This window comes from Rhinichthys klamathensis, unplaced genomic scaffold (genome assembly GCF_029890125.1).
Source record: "Rhinichthys klamathensis goyatoka isolate OS25496 unplaced genomic scaffold, OSU_Roscu_1.1 h1tg000094l_1, whole genome shotgun sequence".
Taxonomy (NCBI): domain Eukaryota; kingdom Metazoa; phylum Chordata; class Actinopteri; order Cypriniformes; family Leuciscidae; genus Rhinichthys; species Rhinichthys klamathensis.
The window spans coordinates 36,777-59,897 of NW_026606633.1; the positions used below are offsets into that span (position 1 = coordinate 36,777).

A 23,121-nucleotide genomic window follows, 5' to 3' on the forward strand; every position below is an offset into this window, starting at 1 on the left:
TTAGCAAATTGTTTATATTAGCATCTAGCTAACTCATTAGCTTAAAATTCACGGTTTCACTTTATTTGGATGGTCTCTTTAACACATTCTGTTGACTATAAGTTATGTTCCACCTACATGTCTACTAACTCTTATTAGAATGTTAGTAGAGTATTAGTAGACTGGTAGCGTTAGGGTTAGAATAAGTTAACATGTAGTTGCAAAGTTACTTATAGTCAGTAGAATGTTTGTTGAAGGACCATCACAATAAAGAGTTAGCAGATATTAAGCAGACAGACAGTCTACTAATACTCTAATGAGAGTTAGTTAACATGTTATTGCAAAGTTACTTATAGTCAACAGAATGTTCAAAAGGGACCATCAAATTAAAGTGTACCAAATTCAATATTACTTAAAGTTGGCATGAAACAGAAGTTGTCATGGTCTTTTCTTCCCTATTGTTACGTATTGCTGAGTGAAACATCTTGAACAAGAAAAAAAAATGTAGGGTGGGACTTGATTTTGTCCATTGGGAATTTATTGGATTGTTGTTGTTTGCTATTGTGGTGATCTTATGTGAGTGAGAGGTTGTCCCATCATGTCATCAGAATGTGCATGCATAAATCATTTGGATTAAATCCTACAATATTCTATAAAAACACATTTTTGTAAGTTTAAGTTTTTCATCTAAATATTATATTTTATTTCAGATAACAAAAAAAATATATTTTTAATTATTTCTAGTTAACATTAGCAGCCCTGTGCACTACTTTACAATAATTGCATACTATTTAGGATGATATGTGAATGGGGATTCAGCACAGCTGTTAATCTCTTAGTTGCCCTGCTGTGACCTCAGACTCCTTTTCTCAGTCTGCAAAGCTGTTATATAGACCAGTTGTTTTCAATTAGTTGGTTGGCACTCAAAAATGGGTCATAAGTCTGTTCTGTTGGCGTTAAAGTCAGCATGGAAAAAACAATGGCAAATACAGTATGTGCTCAGTGTACAAAAAAATAACTATATAAACTATTTTTTAAATTTTGTTCATGGATTGAGGGTTCACAATATTTATAAGAGTTTTATTGACCAACATTTGATTAATTGTATATAATTCATTAACTTGTTCAAATAATTATTGAAATGCTAGTATGAATGTAAATATACTGTGATTTATTCATTCACATTCTCTCTTTCTCACATTCCCACTGCAGGGGCTGCACAGATGTGCTTTGCTGTGTGATCTTTGTCATCGTCATCCTCGGTTACATCGTTCTGGGAACAGTGGGTGAGTTACACTCATTAACGTGCGATTCAGCAGAGAGGGTTGCATAATGCGGCTCATGAATCCAGTGCTATTAAGCAGCCAAATAGAAGCGGCGGGGGAGCGTCAGTCCTAACCCCCCTCACCGTATGTGGCTGTTTTTCAAGGACAGTCATTTAGTCCATTCTCAAAAAAACCAAGAGGACTCACACGAACCCATTCATTCACTGTGACATTTGATTGTGTGCATCATTCATGGTTTAAATGTGGGATCTGTGGTTAAAACTGTCAGAGGCTCTTCTCTTGTGCCGTTTCTGGGAGACTCACAGCTTGCTGACTGTTTTGATCTGTCTGTTTTGGAAAATTGCTGCCAGGGTTATATATATATATATATATATATATATATATATACACAGTGGCGGGTTTTAGTTTTTTTTTAGAATTTTGGAATAGGATCATGTGACACTGAAGACTGGAGTAATGGCTGCTGAAACTTTAGCTTTAGCCATAATATTTTTTTTCTTTTAATTAAAACAATTATTTTATACGTATATATGTGTAAAATAATGTAAACTGATATTTTTTACTGGCACACTGCAGCAAAAGATATAAATGGCTGGCTTAAAACCATCTTTTTGGTGAAAATAATAACGTTCCTAAGACTTTTGCACAGTACTTTATATATATTTTTGTATGCACAAGGAGTCGGTATCTGACAACAGTTGGTATGATCCACACAGAGATCTGATCTCACCACCATCGAGTCCATCTGGGATTACATGAAAAGTCAGAAAAAACTGAGACAGACTAAATCCAGAAGAACTGCAGCAACGTCTCCAAGATGCTTGAAGAAACCTTCCTGCAAAGCTACAGTACTGTGAAAAGTTTTAGGCACTTGCTGTAAAGTGAGGATGCTTTCAAAAATAATGTCATAAATAGATTTTATTTATCAATTAACTTGATTAAATCAAATCAATATTTGGTGTGACCACCCTTTGCGTTTAAAACAGTTTTTGTCCAGGTACACTTGCACATAGCTACCTAGCTTTGCAGGAAGGTTTCTTCAAGCATCTTGGAGACGTTGCCGCCGTTCTTCTGGATTCAAGCAGCTTGAGTGCTGCTGCTGTGGTTATAGTAAATGGGACAAACCAAATAGCAAAACATTCTGAAATCGAGGTTCATTTGTCATTCAAATTATGATACTAATTCTTTAGTCTGTACATATTGTGTCTATGGAGTGTTTGCTGTTTCTCCCAGTGCATTTTCTTTCTCACACTGATCTCATTCCACTCCTCTCTGATGTCTTATTGGTTTAATCCTGACTAGGCTAAATTAATACGACTGGCTTTTTTGTTGCCCTTTGAAGTGCACTGACATCTCATGTGACCCTTTTAGACTTGAGGTGACATTCCATGACCCCTGAAGCTCAAATTCACTTCCATGCAGACTTAAGTGGAGAGAATTAAATCATTGGGCACAATCATTCTCCACAGAGCTGCAGTGTTTTCGATTCACTGTGGATTTGAATCGCTCATGTTAAATTACATAAAGAGCTTCTTATGCTCTAAATTAAATATGGGGTTTCACTTTATTTTTAGTTTGTTTTTCATGCATCTTTTCTTGTTTGTCCTCTTTGCTTGTGCCTGTTCCTTCTCAACAGGAACAGTGGGTGTAGTGTCAGTGCCATAAAATACTGAGGTTGAATTTTAAAATTATAGCAATTATTTGAAATGCATGATGTTTGAAATGCAACTCTGGTGAACTTATTTGAGAAACATGTTTCAGATGACATGGCTTGTGTTATGTTTTTTAAGCTTGGATGCATGGAGACCCCCGGAAAGTGGTCTACCCGACAGACAGCTATGGGCAGTTCTGTGGACAGCAGGAAACCCCTAATGCGTGAGTATGAGTCCGAGAGGAGTTAAAGCCATTATCTTTAAATGAAAAAATTTAAAAGAGTATTTAAAAGTAGTCTCACACTTTATATTATATTATATTATATTATATTATATTATATTATATTATATTATATTATATTATATTATATTATATTATATTATTAGGGATGCACCGATATGAAACTTTTGGCCGATAACCGATAATTCTTTATATTTGAAAGCCAATAACTGAGATATTGGGCGATGATTCTAAATCCAAATTTTTTTTTAAAATTGAGAGCCTGATTACAAAAACAAAAGTCTCACCATTAAAATCCATGTCCCAAGGACACAATTATAATGTTCTCATTATAATTGTATGTAGCCTATATGACAGACTTGTGCTGTGCATGTTGCACTTAACTGTATTTTTCCTTTTTTACAGTTATTCCAATCATATTTCAAGCAATTCAAAACCATCATGGTAAATTGTGCGCATCTGAAGTGTCTCAGCTGAAGGAAATAATCCATTATTTTTCTGCTTTAATATATCGGCCCAATTTTCTTATCAGACCAATAACGATAACATAAAAAATGAACATATATCGGCCGCTACCGATATGGAGGCCGATATATCGTGTATCGATATATATTATATTATATTATATTATTAATTTTTAAGACATTCAGGTTTCAAAGATGGATTGAAACACCTTCTGTTTCTCCCCCGCAGAAATAAAGCCATATTATTTTACTTCAATATTTTACAATGTGCCAATCCTACAGTCCTCATTAACCTCCAGTGCCCTACAACTCAGGTAATACTGACACTTTTGCAAACTATCTGTCATTCTTTGTTTCTAAGCTAGATTGCTCTGTTTTTTAGCACATGCCTTGTTTTATTTGTAGCTGATGTTTCTTTTCCTCTCTTGTTCACCTCAGCTGTGTGTATCCAAGTGCCCAGATAGATTTGCCACATACATTGACATGCAATACAACTATAGACGCAATAAGAGCTACTGGGAATACTACAAGCAATTCTGCAAGCAGGACTTCAACAATCCTGATAAGGTACCATGTGGATATCCAGTAGAACCAGAACTTAGTTTAAATTCAGAGATGACTGAACAAAAACATCTACACTGGCTTTTGATGAAAGTTTGAATATTGAAATGAATAAAATCAAAGTCATAGATATTTCTATAGTGATATATAGGCTATATATTTATTCATATTATTCTCTGCTCTGAAATATTTATTTGTCAATGCATCGTTGAGTCTAAATGATTTATTTGCAAGTTTATCTGAATTTAAGTGATAATTAATTGAATAATACTTATCCAGTAATCACAAATCACTGGAAAAGTCATGGAAGTTTATTAGTTAAAAAGACGGTGGGAACCCTGTTATCTCTAGAGGATTTTTATGCTTATTGTCAGATAGATTAGTACTTGTGATGACGATGGTTCATCTTAGCAAGCCGATACGTGAGCTGTATCTTCCAGCAGGCGCCACATTTCCTTCGCGCGTCTGTGCGTAAATCTACCAACGCAAAACCGTCAATGATCTAATTCTGCTGCGTCACTGGACTTTCACACATGAACATTTAGAAGCTCACATGGTGACAGTTTTTGAGGCAGCCCTGACATACTGGAGAGATATTGTAGAGAGAAGAATGCTGTATAAGGTTTATTTTTGTAAAATATCTTCTTTTTTCCCTCTTCTTTTCCATTTGGCAGCCGGTTTCTCAGGTGCTACGGGATGAAGATTGTCCCTCAATGATTGTGCCAAGCAGACCATGTGAGTTTTTATTTAAAAAAAATATTTTTAGTGGAATACATAGTCAAAACTATGCCTTCTGTCCTAAAATGTTTCATTATAATTCCCTGTCTTAGTGCTGATGTACATTTACATTTATTGGACTGAAATTTTGCACCAATAATGTGCAAATGCTATTCCAGGAGAATCTTGAAAGTTTGAGGTGTGAACTAGTGCCAGAACAAAGAAAACCCAACATATATGTGTATACGTGGGCTAAATTAATTAATGTGAAATCTTGTTCATGTGTAATTAAAATGAAATTGCTAATGGCAACATGTATGTGAACATGAATAGAAACTTGTGCAGCAGGAGATCAAGAGTTTCAGTTCAGGCCGCTGGATCTCTTTGAAGCCATCATAACTGCTTCGATGTAAACATTGTGAGTAATATAAGAGATAGAAAAAGAGAAAATGTCACTGGCAAGGCTGAGAAAGGTTGCTGTGTCCTCTCCATATCGGCAGAGGAGGCACAGAATGATATAAAACCCTTGGATAGTAGCAGCTGCTTATCACTTCTTATGAACTCAAGCCTTGAACTCAGGGTGAAAAAACACAAGTGCAGACAGACACAAAGCATGTCCTCAACAACTTTTGTATACTATATATTGTAGGGGATTTTACAGTTAAAGACCCATGGACCAGATATGACAAATGAAGACCCAGAATCAGAATTATAATAAATTGAAGAAAAAGTTTACTGAAGAATATTTTGCAGTTTCATCAGCAGAAGTCAGCTTCAACACTCACAAGGAGTTCGTAGGCCGCTCTGCTGTACATTCATATTTCCCAGCAATTATACCTTTCACCAAGGTCTAAGACTTCATTACGTCGAGTTAAATGATTCTGGTTGGCTAAGAAAATTGACTGAATGGAATGGAATTTCCACACATGGACTGATAGACAGAAGCATATCTTCATTGATCTCGCGGCTGACACCCGGAGCCTGGATTTAGGCACGACGTGACCCTCCGCGGTCACAGAACTGTATTTCTAGGCGCCAGCATTTCATCGCCCCAAGGTGCCAGACAGAATATTAGCATACACACACACAGATACACAGCTTCTTCAAGGTTGAAGTTGTTCGAGCTCTAACTATAAACAGGAAAGTTTCCCAAAACATACAGATTTCTTTCAGTAAGAGGTTCAGACAATATTCACCATTATTTTCTAATGTTTGAATATAGATAAGTAAATACTTTAACTAAGAAGTGGGCACGTAGGTGACAGGCTGAAGTGACCCAGTACCCTCGACTGTCTTGGTCATCTAGAAAAGTAGATATTACTACACATGTTTTAACACATGTTGGGTGCCTCTCTCAAAAACATGGAAAGAGCACATTCCATTATAATAATAATAAAAATGTATATAGCGCTTTTCTGGGTACTCAAAGCGCTTTACATGGAAGGGGGAATCTCCTCAACCGACATTAAACAGACATGTAATTTTTGAAGAAGTCATTTAAATCATTTAATATTTAGAAGGATAAATATTGATTAATACCTTGATTATACATCACTCAAAAGTTACACATTGAAGTGGCAGTGAATTCCAATATCCACCCCTTTCAATATAAATACTTAGAGGGGTTTTAATTTAGCTTTATTCTTCACTTTCTATCAGTTCTCCAGAGGTGCTTTCCCGATTTCATCACCAGAAACGGGACGTTAACTGTTGCCAACCAAACAAGCTTCAAAGATGGACATGGTAAAACCAGAAGTGTCATCGATCTGAGAGAAGCGGCAAAGTAAGTTTCACTTATTAAAAGTGCTTAGCATCACTCATTAAAGGTTATTCTACTAGCCTGTTTAATAGCTATTGGACTGATGCTGCACTGTCTGTCTGGCTACAAAATTGCTCTTATTTGGTGGAACATGAGTAGGAAGACTAGTTGGGCATGTCAAAACACCCATGCTGTGACACATGAGCTTAGTTTAGTTACGACAGTATTTCTCAAATATCCACCTTAATTACACGCACCATTCTGTTGTCAAATATTGTTATACAATGACTGCTAAACTATATCATTTACCTACGTTGTTATATTACATACTTAACTGTGCTAGTTTCATGTCTCTCGGATCTCTCCGTGGTCTCCTTCTCACATACTCCACATTTTATATCTATTTGTGTGTTTATTTGGTTAAGTAGCTGTGTTGCAAGTGGGATAATATACAGCTAGTTGGTCATTAACACAAAATAAACCCCTTCACTTTACTTCAGGGTCCTCATCACCATGTTAGGGTTTATACGAGTCTTGGGTTTTAAGTGAGTGTACACTACTGTTCAAAAGTTTGGGGTCTGAGTTTTTTTATATTTTTGAAAGTTCAAGGCTGCATTTATCTAGTCAAAAATACTATAAAAATATTGGTATATTGTTAAAAATGTGTAAAATTTAAATAACTATTTTCTATTTTAGTGTGTGTGTGTGTGTGTGTGTGTGTGTGTGTGTGTGTGTGTGTGTGTGTGTGTGTGTGTGTGTGTGTGTGTGTGTGTGTGTGTGTGTGTGTGTGTGTGTGTGTGTGTGTGTGTGTGTGTGTGTGTGTGTGTGTGTGTGTGTGTGTGATACTTATAAGCTGAATTTTCAGCTGTCATTACTCCAGGTATCACATGATTCTTCAGAAATCATTCTAATATGCTGAATTGGTGCTAAAGAAACATTTCTTATTATTATTAATGTGTTGTGCTGCTTGCTTTATATTTTTGTAGAAACATTTATACATTTCCCTTAGTGTTTTTTTCTAAATGTGATTAATTTCTTTCCAAAAAAATTACTGACCCCAAACCTTTGAACGGAAGTGTATGTTTACTATTGCATCTTGATATTAAAAATATCTGCTTTTGACTCGGTAGACACAGCAGGTAAACAAATACAGTTATTTTTAACCTTTGTTCCTAAATATACTGTCTTTCCATCCAGGCAAGAGAGGACAGTTTTATCTGGGTATGACATAAGGCCTTACAAAGGTCAGAGAGAATCTGGCCTTTTAAGCCACGCAAATAAGTCAAGCTGTGCATGTTTGCATGAGTTTGCTGCTGCCATAATAGCACTAATGTGAATGCCTGGGGTGAAAGGTCACATGGGGTACATTCTTATTTTAGCAGGCAGGTTTCTTGTAACTAATAGACATTGTTTACACAGGACGTGTTCTTACGTCTTCAGCCATTGCATTGCATCTTGCTACATGGTAAAATTTGTTAAAAGATTTCCATCTAGCTGTTTTTGAATGCAAGACTGTGTCTTGTGTAAACAGGCTTTGACCAATTATACTTTTGGATTGAGTTTCGCTCACAATAACGAGCACTTTTATGCTATGATCTGCTGATGCTTTTTACAACTCTTTACCTGATTTCAGAAATCCAAGGTTTTTTGCTTCCTGTGTGTCTTTTGTAACATGCTCAATGCTTTTTTGTAGCAAAGTCACGGCCATGCAGCAAGGAACAGAAAGGTCTTAATTTCTTGTCAGCTTTGAAACTTGACCTTGTCCTTCGCTTATCTACAAACTAACCTCCCTCATCACACATTCTGCACCTGCAGCATCTCAAAGAATCTGTAGAACAGAAAAAACACATCTGTTTTTCCCCCTCATCAGAACTGAGGTCACTGACAAAATCCCACCGCCTTTCAGATGTCTGTCTGCTGAAAGAGCATTTAAGAATATAATGGCAAATGTAAGGAAGGAATGAAGATCGTTTTGCACAGGAACCAGATTGATCATGTTTTTGGCCATGCAAAATTGAGCGTAGGAGTTTGAAATGCAGATGACGCTGTTAAAATTGGGACTGTTAAAATCTCTTCCATTCACCGACAGCTTCTCTTCTCTAGAGAAACACACTTTTCATTAGCATTACTTGGAGAATTTCATCTCTGTTATCCAGTGTTTGGAAGTAACTAACTAAACCTAACTATATTTTTCAGTATCATGACAGTAGTTGTGCTGTTTTCGAAAGCAGCAAGCTACTTTTTCCATCAAGTAGTGATATAAACATGACAAAATGCTGCTTCTTTTTTTCTCAAACTCCGGTTTACAGCCGAATGAACTTTCACACTCTCTCATATGAAACTTTCACATGATTCTTTGAGTCCAGATGTCTGCACAGCTTTTTCTTGTAGCAATATACAGTTGGTGTTTTTTGTTGTTGTTTTTTTACAATTATACAGCATAGCTAGCTAGCTAAGTGTAGACAACTGCATTTATTTAAAAAAAAAAAGAGTAGCTTTAATGTAGTTTAACTAAACTACTTTAAATTTAGAAGCTTGTAGCATACAAGCAAATTGCTTGCACAACACTGCTGCTGTCCTTTTCAAAAACACCTCACTTCTGTACAAATCAATGAGCATCACATAACTATGAAATATTCATGTATCTAGCTTACTAGGTATAAGGCTTATTACCTTTTATTAGGTAATAAAATCAAATCCATTGAATACACTACCATTCAAAAGTTTGGGTCGAATATTCTTATGCTCACCAAGGCTGCATTTATTTGATTAAAATACAATAAAAACAGTATTATTGTGAAATATTAGTACAATTTAAAATAACGGTTTTCTATTTGAATATATTCTCAAATGTAATTTATTCCTGTGATGGCAAAGCAAAATTTTCTGCATCATTACTCCAGTCTTTAGTGTCACATGATCCTTCAAAAATCATTATAATATGCTGGATTAGTGCACAGTTGTGTTAAAAACAGTTGTGCTGCTTAATATTTTTTTTTTTGCGTGGAAAATGTGATCCCTTTTTTTAGGATTCTTTGACGAATAGAAAGTTCAAAAGAACAGCATTTATTTAAAATAGAAATGTTCCTGTATATACATTATATACATATAACATTATACTGTAAATGTATTTACCGTCACATTTGATCAGTTTAATGCATCCAATTAAAGTATTAATTTATTTTTCTTCTTTTTTTTTTACAAAAAAAAACAAAAACGTATGAACGGTAGTGCATATACCACAAATACTTCTCTCACCATAGACTTACATAGACTGTGCTATATTCATTTCTATTTTAACCTGAATGAAAACGAGACTGTGATGGTTAGAAATAAAGTCTGGAGACAAAAAATATCTGTAAAAGGAAATTAGATGTGACCAATGACCTTTTTTAGACAGAACGGCTTATTGCACAGACTCTTCTGCCCCTCACAGCGTCATTTTCAGATAAAATAAACAAAGTCTTAACCCTTGTCCTCCACTGTGCATGAAAAAACGTGGCTTTTTCATGAATGGAGAGCAATAGAACAAAACTGATGTCTTCTTACACTGGTAACACTTGTGTGAAACATCCACCTGATCACTGTTGATCTGTAGTGTCACTGCTTCTTAGTCCTCATATACGGCTCTGTACAGTTGAATGTGCAGTTTGTATTGTTTTTGATGGTTTTCTTGCTCTTTTACAGTGGCATCACCAGCCTGTTGGATGCAAAGGAGGTCGGCACCAAGATCTTTGAGGATTACGCCAGCTCGTGGTTTTGGATCCTAATGTATGTATCGCATTAGTGTTTAACCTTTAGAATAAATACAATAGATTAATGTTGAAGCTGATCTGTTTTTATGGGTGTTTTCAGTGGTTTGGTGATTAGCATGCTGGTCAGTCTGATCTTTATTCTGCTGCTGAGGTTCACCGCTGGCATTCTCTTCTGGATGGTCATCTTCGGGGTCATCGCGGCTGTGGGCTATGGTTGGTAATGACTACAAAACCCCATAGACCAAAACTAAACTGTCATATACTAGACTTCAATGTTTTACAATAACCTCTTAAAGGGATAGTCACTCTCTTGACTGTCGTTCTTCAGTGGAACTCAACAGAAAATCACTCTTTTAAAACATCAAAAAGTCCTTTTTGAAATCTTAATATGTCTTCCAAAGTTGAACATAAGTCTTATGGGTTTATAAAGACATGAAGGTGAGTAATTGACGACAGAATATTTTTTGTTGTTGTTGTTGAACTATCCCTTTAACACTAAATGATTTGTTAGATAAGTTTGTTTTTGAATTTCTCTACACTATGAGTTCACCCACTGTGTCCTGACTGTCACTTACAGGAATATGGCATTGTTACTGGGAGTACAGTTCACTCAAGGGAAAGCCGGACTCTGATATCACCATCTCAGACATTGGATTCCAGACTGACTTCCGGGTTTACCTGCAGCTGAGTCAGACCTGGCTCATATTCAGTGAGATTTCTTCAGTTATTCCAGTATATGAGTGTTTGTAGTGCAGTTTAAATCAAATAATAAATCTCAAACCAAGCAATGCACCTGCACTGTCAAGTTGAAGGTTATGAAAAGTTCAGTTTGATGGAAAAATGACAGCTTGATAATTTACCGCAGTGATCTCCTTGGCTGTCATTGAAGCTATCATCATCTTAGTGCTGATATTCCTGCGGAACAGAGTTCGTATTGCCATCGCTCTACTGAAGGAGGGCAGCAAGTTAGTTTCTTTTTCCTTTCTTTTGTTTAATGCTGGTGCATGGAAATGGAAAGAATAGGAAACACACCTAAAAAACAAAGCTGTCAAATGTTGTTGTTTTTATTTTTTCACGTCTCTCTCTATCCTACAGGGCGGTTGGCTGCATTATGTCGACACTATTCTATCCCATCATCACCTTTCTGCTGCTGGCTCTCTGCATCGCATACTGGGCCGTTACAGCTGTGTATCCAAATCTCAATTTAATTGAATGCTGGATTAAAATGAATATATGCATATACTGTATTCATATACTAATCTTATATAATTTTTTCTTTTCTTTTTTTTTTAACCTCCAACCCCCCTCTTCGAAGGACAACTTTATTTTTGTTTGGTTTTTTTATTACAGAAACTGTAATATCTTTTTTAAGTACATACACAATATGTTATATTCGGATTACATTTATAATCAGTACCTTTAACTGTTGTCCTACCATAACCTTTCACCATGTTTTAGTAAGATCCTAGATCCTTATAAGGGCATGGGGGGCATACTTATCTTATATTAATATGTTTGTATGCATGATTTTGGGGAGAGACTGATTTGTTTGTGCAATTTTTATTTTAGCAGTTCCATTTACTGGAACAGAAATGACACACTTCAGCTTTGACTAGTTTGTATTTTAGTCTCCTTAACCATAACTTCTTTTAGGTTCCTGGCATCCTCTGGCGATGCAGTCTATAAAGTAATGTCAACACTACCCGACTGCAAGTATACCAATCTCACCTGTGACCCAGAGGTAAGCACTTAACCTACTGTAAACTGTGATTATCTACTCAACTGTGATTGAGTACTGAGTCCATTTATCTAGTAACTGTATCATATTGGTGATTGTTTGTGTCTCTTTGATGTGTTTCAGACCTTCAGTCAATCAAACGTGACTACACTGTGTCCGGGCTCCCAGTGCACGTTTGCTTTTTACGGTGGGGAGAGTTTGTACCACCGTTATATCTTTGTTCTTCAGCTTTGCAATTTACTGGTCTTCCTCTGGCTGGTGAATTTCACCATCGCTCTGGGCCAGTGCACCCTCGCTGGGGCTTTTGCCTCATATTACTGGGCCTTGAGGAAGCCAGAAGACATCCCACCTTGCCCCTTGGGTTCATCATTTGGCAGGGCTTTAAGGTATGTTGCCATCAGTGCTTTTAAAGCTTGTAGGTGATTGATTATGTCTGTGAGTGGAGGGCTGTTGGACTGAAATTAAATGTTCACTATAATCACATTACAATGCTATTCCAGGTATCACACCGGCTCTCTTGCATTTGGAGCTTTGATTCTGTCCGTCGTACAGTTCATCAGGATTATTCTGGAGTATCTCGACCACAAACTGAAAGGTATAATATTACATTAAAATAAGGTGTGTTCACACTTGGCAGTTTTGGTTTGATTAAAACTAACTCTAGTGCGATTGCTCTGTTAGTGCGGTTCATTTGAATAAGTGTTAGCGCTGCCATCCGAACCCTGGTGCGCATCAAACAAGCTGACCGAGACCGCTGAAAAGATGGGTCTCGGTCCGCTTCCAAACGAACTCTGGTGTGGTTCGATTGAAATATGAACGTAACACGGACCAAAGACATGTAAACAAACCAAAAACTGGAAGATGAGACCCTAAAAAGGACAGAATGCTCACACATACCTGTTTTTTCTCTCGTCATAGTCGCATAGTCTCCTCGCAGCAGATCTTTGTGTGTGACGGAGGGATTCCTGCCACTGTTTAGACTCCTTTACACATTTTTAAAGCTCTTCACGAGTTCTCAGCTGGTCAAATTACCATCATATGTAGGCTATGTTCATACAATGAGCACATTTATCCTAGCTAGCACATAGCATTGTTATAGATGTTCAGTAAGTTCCGTCTCAAAATAGGCAATACATCATAGAAGTCGACCAATCAGGTTGTGAACGTATCCCTATGCCTTTAGGTTTCGGTGATAAAAATGCCAATCTGAACGCAAACCGGACCAAAACTAAAAGGTTTTTTTTTTTTGGTCTGGATCAAACAAACCAAACTACAAGTGTGAACTCACCCTCAGAATTTTGATTGTAACTGGTTCACTGACTCATTTATCATTTAGAAATGTTCAAAGAGGTTTTAAAATGTTGTAAAAAAAAAAAAAAAAGAAGAAAGAAAATGCACCACTGTTCTAAAGTTTGGGGTCAAAACAGTTTTAATTGAAAGAAATTAATATATTTATTCACCAGTAATGCATTAAATTAATCAAAAGTAAAAATGTCTTTTTTTTTTTTTAAGTTCCTTTACTTGTTAGGGGTAAACAGTTAAAGACCCAGATATAACCAGACATGATGAATGAAGACCCGGAGTCAGAATTATAATAAATTAAAGAAAAGATTTACTGAAGATAGTTTGCTGTTTCATCAGCAGAAGTCAGCTTCAAGACTCACACAGGAGTTCGTAGGCCACCCCCCCTTACAGTGACAAAGATCACAGCAATTATACCATTCACCAAGGTCTAAGCTATGTCCTTGCTTCAGGTTGCAGTTTCTGATTGGCTAAGAACACATAGTCTAAGTAATTTGCCTCACATATACAGATAGACTGAAGCATCTCTCCATAGATTATGCAGCTGACACTCAGACCCTGAAGTTTAAGCACTTCATGACCTTCAACATGTAGAAGAAAACAAGTCAGTCAATCTCCCATAATGCCAGTGGTTCCTTAACCTGCAACCAAGAAGACTAACACACACACCGACACACAGCTTTTCCAAGGTTGGATTTGGCCAGGCTCTAACTATAAACAGGAGAGTCGTCTCAAAACATCAAGATAATGCGTTCTTTCTCTCAAGGATTGCTAGACTTTAGTCTAACTGGAAAGTAAGGCTTTAACAAAGAAATTGTCCCTTAAACTATTGGCTTCAATGACCCCTTTATGTTTTAACACTTTGAAGACCTTTCTCAAACACAAAACAAGTCCCTATTTCATTTCTGGAAGCCGGGCTAAATGAGCAAGCACTGTTACTGCATTCAGATATCAAATACAGACATTAAAGAATACATGAAAAGAACATTTCCGTAATCACACTGGTAACTTCTATAACGAAGTGAAATCTCACAAGCCTAGAGAAGTCATTCAACTCATTTGATTTTTAGAAGGAAAAATATTGATTAATACCTTGATTATAATCACTCATTCATTACATATACATTGAAGAAGCAGTGTATTCCAATCCACCCCCTTCAACTCAAAGTATTCATCAAAGAATCCTGAATAAACATGTAACATGATTTTCAAAAATGTTTACACAGCACAGCTGTTTTTAACATTGATAATTATAAGAAATATTTCTTGAGCACCAAATCAGTATATTAAAATGATTTTTGAAGGATCATGTGACACTGAAGACTGGAGTAAAGATGCTGAAAATGCAGCTTTACATCACAGGAATGAAAAATGTACGTTAAAATGTATTCAAATAGAAAACAGTTATTTAAATTGTACTAATATTTCATAATATGACTGTTTTACTGCAAATACAGCCTTGGTGAGCATACAAGACTTCTTTTATGAACATTAAAAAAATCTTATGACCCTGAACTTTTGAACGGTGGACTGTATCAGTATAGAATACGTTATGAATGATGCTGCTCTTCCTTCTGTCTTTGTCTCAGGTGCTCACAATGCATGTACACGCTTCCTGCTGTGCTGCCTCAAATGCTGTTTCTGGTGCCTTGAGCACTTCATTAAGTTCATGAACAGGAATGCTTACATTATGGTGAGTCACCCCACTTTTTCAAGGTACAGGCATTCCATAACTTTATTCTCTCTATATATATATATATATCATATAACTATATAACCGCAAAGAAAAGAAAAGCAATGTCAAACCTGAGTTGTGGAGACAGACCGACTAATAGGTCTGTCGTTTATGGTTGCTTCTCCTTTTATTCCTCAGATTTCAATATATGGGAAGAATTTCTGTGCCTCAGCGCGAGACGCTTTCTTCCTGTTAATGAGGAACGTTATGAGGTAAGACTCTGCACAGCTGAGACATTTATAATGTCATTGTCAAGGTGTGAAGCTGCAAGGACTTTCTCTTACACACACCTGTGCAATCATTTGTTTCAGTTATTGTGACATTTCCAAGATGTTATTGTTGATGTGATTTATTTTTTTCTTGCTACAGTGTTATCAAAAAAATGATCATTCAAATTTTGCCTCCATAAAATAAAGCATAATTGTGAACAGTGTTGGTCAAGTTACTTGGAAATAGTAATTAGTTACTGATTACTGATTACTTCTCCAAGAAAGTAATCCAGTTACTTTACTGATTACTTATTTTCAAAAGTAATTAGTTACTTTACTAAGTTACTTTTCAAAAACATGATGCACAACCTGAATACGCTATAAAGCAATAGACCTTTCAGCCTAATTCTATTCTTTCTGCATATTCCATCATCTAAAATTTAATCAAATGAAACACTCTTTTTTTAAACTTGTTTTATTAAGTTCAATATTTTAACTTTATGCACATTGCATCAAGCAAAAATTAAATTAAATGCAACAGTCTCAGACTTTTGATGAACATTTAAACCTATTTTCTGCACATTCCACCATATTTTAATGAAATAAAGAAAGTCCTTCTTCCTTCTTGCTAGGTGCTTGCTCAGATTTGAGGTGGAATTTTGACATTCTCCAACAGGGGTCCTGTTTCTAGATCAGGATGCCCTCTACACACGCAAGGTCTCTCGCTCGCTCTCGCTCTCTGCGGGTGCGCGCGCGCTAGCGGTCTCTGTCTCGCATGCACGCTCGCTCTAGATTCCGGGAGATTTTAACTAATTTGCGGTATAACTAGTCGATCACGAGTGGCTCAACAGGTAGATCTATAGATAAACTCATCTTTCAGGCATTTGACCGACCGGGTTGTCACTTCAGTGTGAGAAATCGGGGGTGTGGCGTGTGAGACCAATCAAATGCGTGTCTCTCTCCCGCGCTCCATGTTGTCTCTTGTTCAACTACACATTTCGGTGTTTACCACTGACGCTGCGGCGCTCATACATCATTGTCACTCACGCAGGACTCATGGCACGAGACAGTCTCACGAAACAAAATGACGGTTAACTAACGCAGTAGCGCAGCCTGCTTACGGGGAAGTAACAGTAATCTAATTACTGTTTTTGCAATTGTAATCCCTTACTTTACTCGTTACTTGAAAAAAGTAATTGGATTACAGTAACGCGTTACTTCTAACGTGTTACTGCCCATCAGTGATTGTGAAGCATAATTTCAACAATATTGAATTAATAAGTCAGACATCGGAAAAAAATTGTCACACAACTCGTATTCAGATAAATATAATCAATTAAATTGTGAATTGTTTAAATATTCCATATAATTAGTTATCTAATTTATGTAACATTACTAAGACTCAATGCGACTATATACAGAATCTGTTTAATGTGTTTTTATTGTGATTTTTGTGTTTGTTTGTTTTTGTCTAGAGTTGCTGTTCTGGACAAGGTGACTGACTTCCTGCTGTTCTTGGGCAAACTGCTGATCTCAGGGAGTGTGGGTGAGTCGACGTTCACCTGTGTCATACAGACGGGGAAACATTAAGACTAATAGAGTCTGAGGGCTTTAAACAAACGTGCACACACACTGCATAGACCTACTGCCTACATACACACATAAATGAAACGATGTCAGTCACATTGTTTGCGGGCTCTTTTTGTTTGCTGATGTTGTGAATGTTTTTTGCAGGTGTCCTTGCGTTCTTTTTCTTCACCCGCCAAATACCAGTGATCCAGGAAGAGGTGCCATCATTAAATTATTATTGGGTCCCTCTACTGGTGAGTGAATACATTACAGCTTGCTTATGTTAAATTATGCTTTTATTTGTTGTTAAAGTGATTTCTCAGATTTCATTCTTCTGCCGTCTTTAAGACTTAAGATTTAAATATCAATAGATGAATATATGTAAAATATTTTTTTTTAATATGCACTGTCTGGCCAAAAAAAGTCAGTGTTTGTATTGAAATGGGCAAATGCTTAAGAGTCTATGATTGGATTCTTATTGCAGTGATTATGTCTATAGCATTATATTTTTGGCAACAATTCTTCTAACCCTAATTGATGGAGTGTGTAGCTTTTCATTTCTTAAACAACCATGTAGGAAGACACATCATGGCCATATTCCAGGAGGACAATGTCAAGATTCATCAGGCTCAAATTATGAAAGAATGGTTGGGAGGGAGCATGAAGAATAATGTTTACACATGAATTGGCACCTCTGAGTCCAGATCTTAAATTTATTGACAGTCTTTGAGATGTGCTGGAGGAGACTTTACAGAGTGCTTGAATCTAGCATTGACACAATACAAGATCTTGACCAAAAATCCTCTTGATAGAAATAAATGTTGTTGTGATATTACCATCAAGAGGTGCATACATTTTTGGTCAAGATCTTGTATTGACAATGCAAGTCAAGCACTCTGTAAAGTCTACTATTTGTATATATGTGTTAGTTTATTAATAAATACATTTATTTAAAATAAATTCTCATTGATCAAGAGGGTATGGGAACCCTCACCTTTAAAGACGGCATGAAACTAAATTTATGAGGACCTTTTCTTCCATATTGTGACGTATACACAAGTGAAACATCTTCTCGAACAAGAAAAAATGGAGGGCGGGACTTATATAATTTTTCATTTTGATTTCATTGTGACTAATTTCTCTCGTAATCTTTTTTTTCCATCCACAGACTGTGATATTTGGATCCTATATGATAGCACACGGATTCTTTAACGTCTATGCCATGTGTGTAGATACATTGTTCCTCTGCTTCTGTAAGTACACCTTATTAAATCTGCAATATTCCCATACTGGTATGTGTGTTTGGTAATAAATTCTGTTTTCAACTTAAATACATACACACTGGTCTTCCTTTACTTTCCTCTTCTTTTTCTGTGCATGACTTTTATCTTTTCTGTTTCTTTATTTTATAATCCTAATGTGATCTTTATGTATTTATTCTTTTCACATCTTCTTAAACTGCAAGACTACTCACTAACTCTTTCTTATTTCTTTTACCCCTTTTTCCTTGCAACACTGTGTCTTTCCTCCTTCACTCTTGCATTCTTCCGTCGTCTGATTTGCCGGGACACCCTTCAGGTGAAGATCTTGAAAGGAACGATGGTAGTCCTTCCAAACCGTATTACATGCCTCAAGGCCTGCACAGGATACTTAACAAAAATGATCAAGCAGGCAAAAAGTATGCTGTGTCCTGAAACTGTTACCTCAGTGGGACGTGAAGAACTGCGGTAGTACTGTAGCACGCTGCATCTCTCCACAGCAGAGCAAGGCATTCTGGGATATGGAATCAGGAGCCGATAGCATTTATAGAAGCGATCTCCTCTCTGCTGATTCTGACTGGCTCTTGCTGTACTTTTTTTCTCCTATACTTTTTCCCTTCCATTTCTCTTTGCTGATATTCTGTCCATCATTGCCTTACACATTGTTTGTCTTCTGGAGCAAAGTAACTGAATTAAAGTCTGATGATATTCTGGTTGCCAATTATGAAAGCAAACTATTCTATATATTTATTCTCTAATGAGAAAAGATCTTGTATCTTGCAGTATCCTTCTCTTTCTATACAACTCTTTGTTTTCATGTCATTTCTGGTTTATAAGATCATGCGGTACATAGGATGTGCGTGTGTGGATGGATTGATTCTCAGTCCATGTGCCACATAATTTAATATTAACTTTATCATAATCTAATGGCAAATGTTATTGTATTGGAGGATTCATAATAGATACAGTGTATATTCTCTTTTAACCATGTTTTGATATAATCTATGAATTTCCAGGTGTTCTGATGGCAGTATTTAGTAAATGTGCCTAGTTTAAAAGGAAGAGTACTGCTCTTCTTTGTTTTTTTGCAATCAGTCTGAAAGTTTTTCAAGTTCAATTTATAAAAGGAACATAAAAGCCATTTTTGTAATTTTGTAATATGTAGACAGGTTTGATGCTGCATCTACTCTGAGAAGTTCAGTACAAGTTGTCTTTTAATGGGGGAAAGTTTTGTAAAAATACAATGTTTTTTTCCCCAATTAGAATAAAGCTGAACTAAATATTATTATTGGTTTGATTATTTTTTCCTTTTTTTGCAGTATGCTGACAAATATTATCAATATTGTTTACATTCTAAGTTTAATAAAAAAAAGATTATAGTGCTGTCAAAATTAGTGTGAACGACTGCGATTCAGTTTAATGCGTTAAAAATATTTAAAATTCTATTAAGTTCTATTAAACCATCTAAATATGAGGGAAATATTATTTATATATACAGTTGTGGTCAGAATTATTGGCACCCCTGGTAAATATGATCAAAAATGGCTGTAAAAAATAAATCTGCATTGTTTATCCTTTTGATCTTTCATTCAAAAAAATGAAAAACCTTTCATTGAAGTAAAAGAATTGAAAGTGGGTGGAAATCACATTATGAAATAAATGTTTTTCTCCAAAGCACGTTGGCCTTGAAAAAAGGTTAAAAAATAAATTACGAGTAAAATATCTCTGAAGTATATTCCCATTAATATTTACCTTTTTTAGCACACCAGGGTGACTAGGAACATGAAATTGTCCAGCTATGACTTCTTGTTTCACAGGAGTTTAAATATGAGGAAACACAAAAGGCCAAATACCCTTAATCATCCATCACAATGAGTAAAACCAAAGAATATAGTTCTGATCTGCAGCAAAAGATTGTTGAGCTTCACAAAATAGAAAGCTATAGAATTTAAAATAGCTAAAATAGCTAAAGAATTGAAAATCCCCATTTTGACCATCAGGGCAATAATTAAGAAGTTCCAATCAAAAAGGATCACAGATGGAGAATTGCAGATATTAGTTGAGTCTTGGGGTCAGAAAGCCTATTAAAAAAAAATCAAACAACCCCTACATCACCACATGTTGTTTGGGAGGGTTTCAAGAAAAATCCTCCTCGCTCCTCCAAAAACAAACTTCAGCAAATTCAGGTGTCAGACACGACTGGAACTTCAAAAGGGACCGGATTCTGTGGTCAGATAAAACTAAAAATCTTGTTCAGATACGTGGTATTATGGATTCTAGCAAATACTAACAGATAAAAAATCAAAACCTGACGGCTTCTGCTAGAAATCTTATAATGGAATGTGGTTGGATCTTCCATCAGGACAACGGTCCAAAGCAAACATCAAAAGCAACACAAAAATAGCTAACTGAGCACAAAATGAAGCTTCTGCCATGACCGTCCCAGTTCCCTGACCTGATGAGTGTGGTGAACTGAAGAGAAGAAGCACCAACATGAACTTGTGAATCTGCAGGATCTGGAGAGATTCTGTATGGAGGAATGGTCTCTGATCTCTTGTCAGTTGTTCTCCAGACTCATCAGGCATTATAGGAGAAAACTCAGAGCTGTTATCTTGGCAAAAGGAGATTGCAAAAAGTATTTAATAAAAGGGTGCCAATAATTATGGCCAGTGTGTTTTGGAAAAAAGCATTTATTTCATAATGTGATGATCCCCCCCCCCCCCCCCCCCCCCCCCCCATTTTCAATTCTTTTACTTCAATGGAAAGGTTAGATTTTTGCGAATTTTTTGAATGAAAGATCAAAAGGATAAACATCGCAGATTTTTTTTTTTTTTGCCATTTTTATCATATTTACCAGGGGTGCCATTAATTCTGAGCACGACTGTATATACACAAGAAACGTTAATGCTATATATAAAATGCTATATATATATATACATATACATATAAACTATAATGTATGTGTGTGTGTGTATATATTTTTTATATATTAATCTTTTTAGATATGAAGGAAGAACAAAACACAAAACATGGTTAAGGTATTTATCTGAAAAAATTATTTGGCAAAAAAAAGGCAAAATAGAGCTATGGGTTTTATTTTACTATGAAACCTAAAAAATGCATAGAAAGACAAAAAGCTCACAAGAAAAAGCATACAATGACTGCAACATAATCAGTTATTCATATTTCATTTGTTCTCTCTTGTTTTTGCAATTGTTTATAATTTCTTTGTATCACAAATAAAACAATTGACTATGCAATATGATTACAAAATCTTTACCCTTTATAAAAATATTAGTAAAAATGTGTTAGAGATGTAAATATTCCTAGGCTGGACATCACTTTTGTCCACTACTGTATAAATACTTTTTCTGATATACAGTATAACTTTCTCCAATTAAGTTTTCCTTGTATCCAAATATCCAGCATTGCCTCTGATTGCCGACAAAATCACATTAACGATTGGTTGGCATTAACGTTGCTTATGCTTCTGTTCTCAGTGCTTGATCTGGAGAAGAACGACGGCTCAGCAAGCCGCCCGTATTACATGCCTGGCAGCCTGCGAGCCATCCTCAACAAGAAGAACCACAAGAGACCAGAGGAGAAAAAGAAAGGTAGAAAATAAAAGCAGCAACCAACAAAAAGGCACTGCCATGAAAAACGGACACTGCCGATTGTGATTCTGTTTCCTGACCATCAGCATCCTAAATGGACTTCTTTAAGCAGTATTCAGTCATGTCCGTAGGCAGCTTCTGTGTTATAAATCTTATTAGAAGCCCAAAAACATAAATACAAGAGTCTTCAAACTGATCTGCATCTTTTTGTTATGTTATCATTATAAAAGTACATATAATTGACAATAAGCATCTAAATCAGCGGAGATTATTTCCTGTTTGTAGGTGTGTTTGTAAGTGTCTATGCATTTTCATAGATTTTAGTGTTTTTTTGTTTGTTTGTTTTTACTGATTCTTGCCTTTTATATGACCATTGGATTCTGTTAGCACCCATTTGGGGTGAAACTACCACTTTTCTCATATTGAGAAAACGACCGGTAACGCATTTAATTGCTCTTCACTAGATGAATTTTCCTCAACTTTTTTAAGTTGCTGTTTGTACTTGCAGTTTAGCTGAAGTGCCTTACTCCAACATGCCGTTAACATCTCTTTTAACCTCAACCACATGTTGATTTGAGCCCTTTTCTGCTGTGCAGAGCTTTAAACTCCTATTTATTCCTTCATTACTGCTCTTATTCATCCATCCATCCATCCAACTGCATTTCCCATCAGATCGATTGCTCTCTAGCAGCAGGAGGTTACACCCCTCGCTCCTTCAGAGGTTTCATTGCGTCCATTCACACTTCATTTTAGCCAAGGACTTGAATTTATGTTAATAACACCTTGATATGAATATGTGTGCAGAATATTGGTAGTTATTTTAGGTGGACTAATTGCTCATATTTTGATGAAGTTATGTGATTACAAACCATTTGAAGTTTTACCTTTTTTTATACAATGTACAAATTTTTTTTCTCTCTCATCATTTAAAAGGGATGTTTTTTCTAATATTTAAGTCAAAATGTATTCCGTACCATTTTTATGTTAAGAACACTTGAATGTGAACGCTAATACAATGAGTGCATGTGCTGAAATTAAAATCAGCTCTCATAATTCATCTAAATTGCATTATTCTTTAGTTTAACACTTGTCTTATCTTATTAGTATTTAACTTTATTTAATTCTCTTCTTTTACAGTGTGGTAAACATTTTGATTATTTTTGTGACTTTATATTGTGCTAATTTACAATGCATAATAACATTGTATGATGTAATCCAAGTGCATGCAAGGATCAATTTGGAAATAAAGTATTTCATATAGACACATGGCAACAAGTTATT

The 23,121-nt window shown here is 35.9% G+C and overlaps 1 protein-coding gene across 7 annotated transcripts in view; it reads left to right on the forward strand.

The window, feature by feature from the left end:
• The window catches only part of slc44a5b (solute carrier family 44 member 5b), a 40,471-nt gene extending 17,367 nt beyond the window's left edge, over positions 1 to 23,104 (forward strand). For 2 of the 7 annotated variants that reach the window (XM_056252262.1, XM_056252267.1), the window contains 21 exons: positions 1,192 to 1,265; positions 3,056 to 3,140; positions 3,852 to 3,931; positions 4,056 to 4,189; positions 4,858 to 4,918; positions 6,560 to 6,683; positions 8,353 to 8,385; positions 10,347 to 10,430; positions 10,515 to 10,627; positions 10,992 to 11,123; positions 11,280 to 11,379; positions 11,510 to 11,602; positions 12,068 to 12,155; positions 12,276 to 12,538; positions 12,653 to 12,747; positions 15,044 to 15,147; positions 15,328 to 15,401; positions 16,874 to 16,944; positions 17,133 to 17,221; positions 18,136 to 18,220; positions 21,727 to 23,104. In XM_056252262.1, coding sequence (XP_056108237.1) covers positions 1,192 to 1,265; positions 3,056 to 3,140; positions 3,852 to 3,931; positions 4,056 to 4,189; positions 4,858 to 4,918; positions 6,560 to 6,683; positions 8,353 to 8,385; positions 10,347 to 10,430; positions 10,515 to 10,627; positions 10,992 to 11,123; positions 11,280 to 11,379; positions 11,510 to 11,602; positions 12,068 to 12,155; positions 12,276 to 12,538; positions 12,653 to 12,747; positions 15,044 to 15,147; positions 15,328 to 15,401; positions 16,874 to 16,944; positions 17,133 to 17,221; positions 18,136 to 18,220; positions 21,727 to 21,851 — 2,107 coding nt within the window. In that variant the 3' untranslated portion in view covers positions 21,852 to 23,104. Of the gene's footprint in view, positions 1 to 1,191; positions 1,266 to 3,055; positions 3,141 to 3,851; positions 3,932 to 4,055; positions 4,190 to 4,857; positions 4,919 to 6,559; positions 6,684 to 7,856; positions 7,881 to 8,352; positions 8,386 to 10,346; positions 10,431 to 10,514; positions 10,628 to 10,991; positions 11,124 to 11,279; positions 11,380 to 11,509; positions 11,603 to 12,067; positions 12,156 to 12,275; positions 12,539 to 12,652; positions 12,748 to 15,043; positions 15,148 to 15,327; positions 15,402 to 16,873; positions 16,945 to 17,132; positions 17,222 to 18,135; positions 18,221 to 18,545; positions 19,485 to 21,726 lie in introns of those variants that run through there. The other 5 variants (XM_056252266.1, XM_056252268.1, XM_056252263.1 and 2 more) reach the window with 4 other exon arrangements.
• The last annotated feature ends 17 nt before the right edge of the window (positions 23,105 to 23,121 follow it).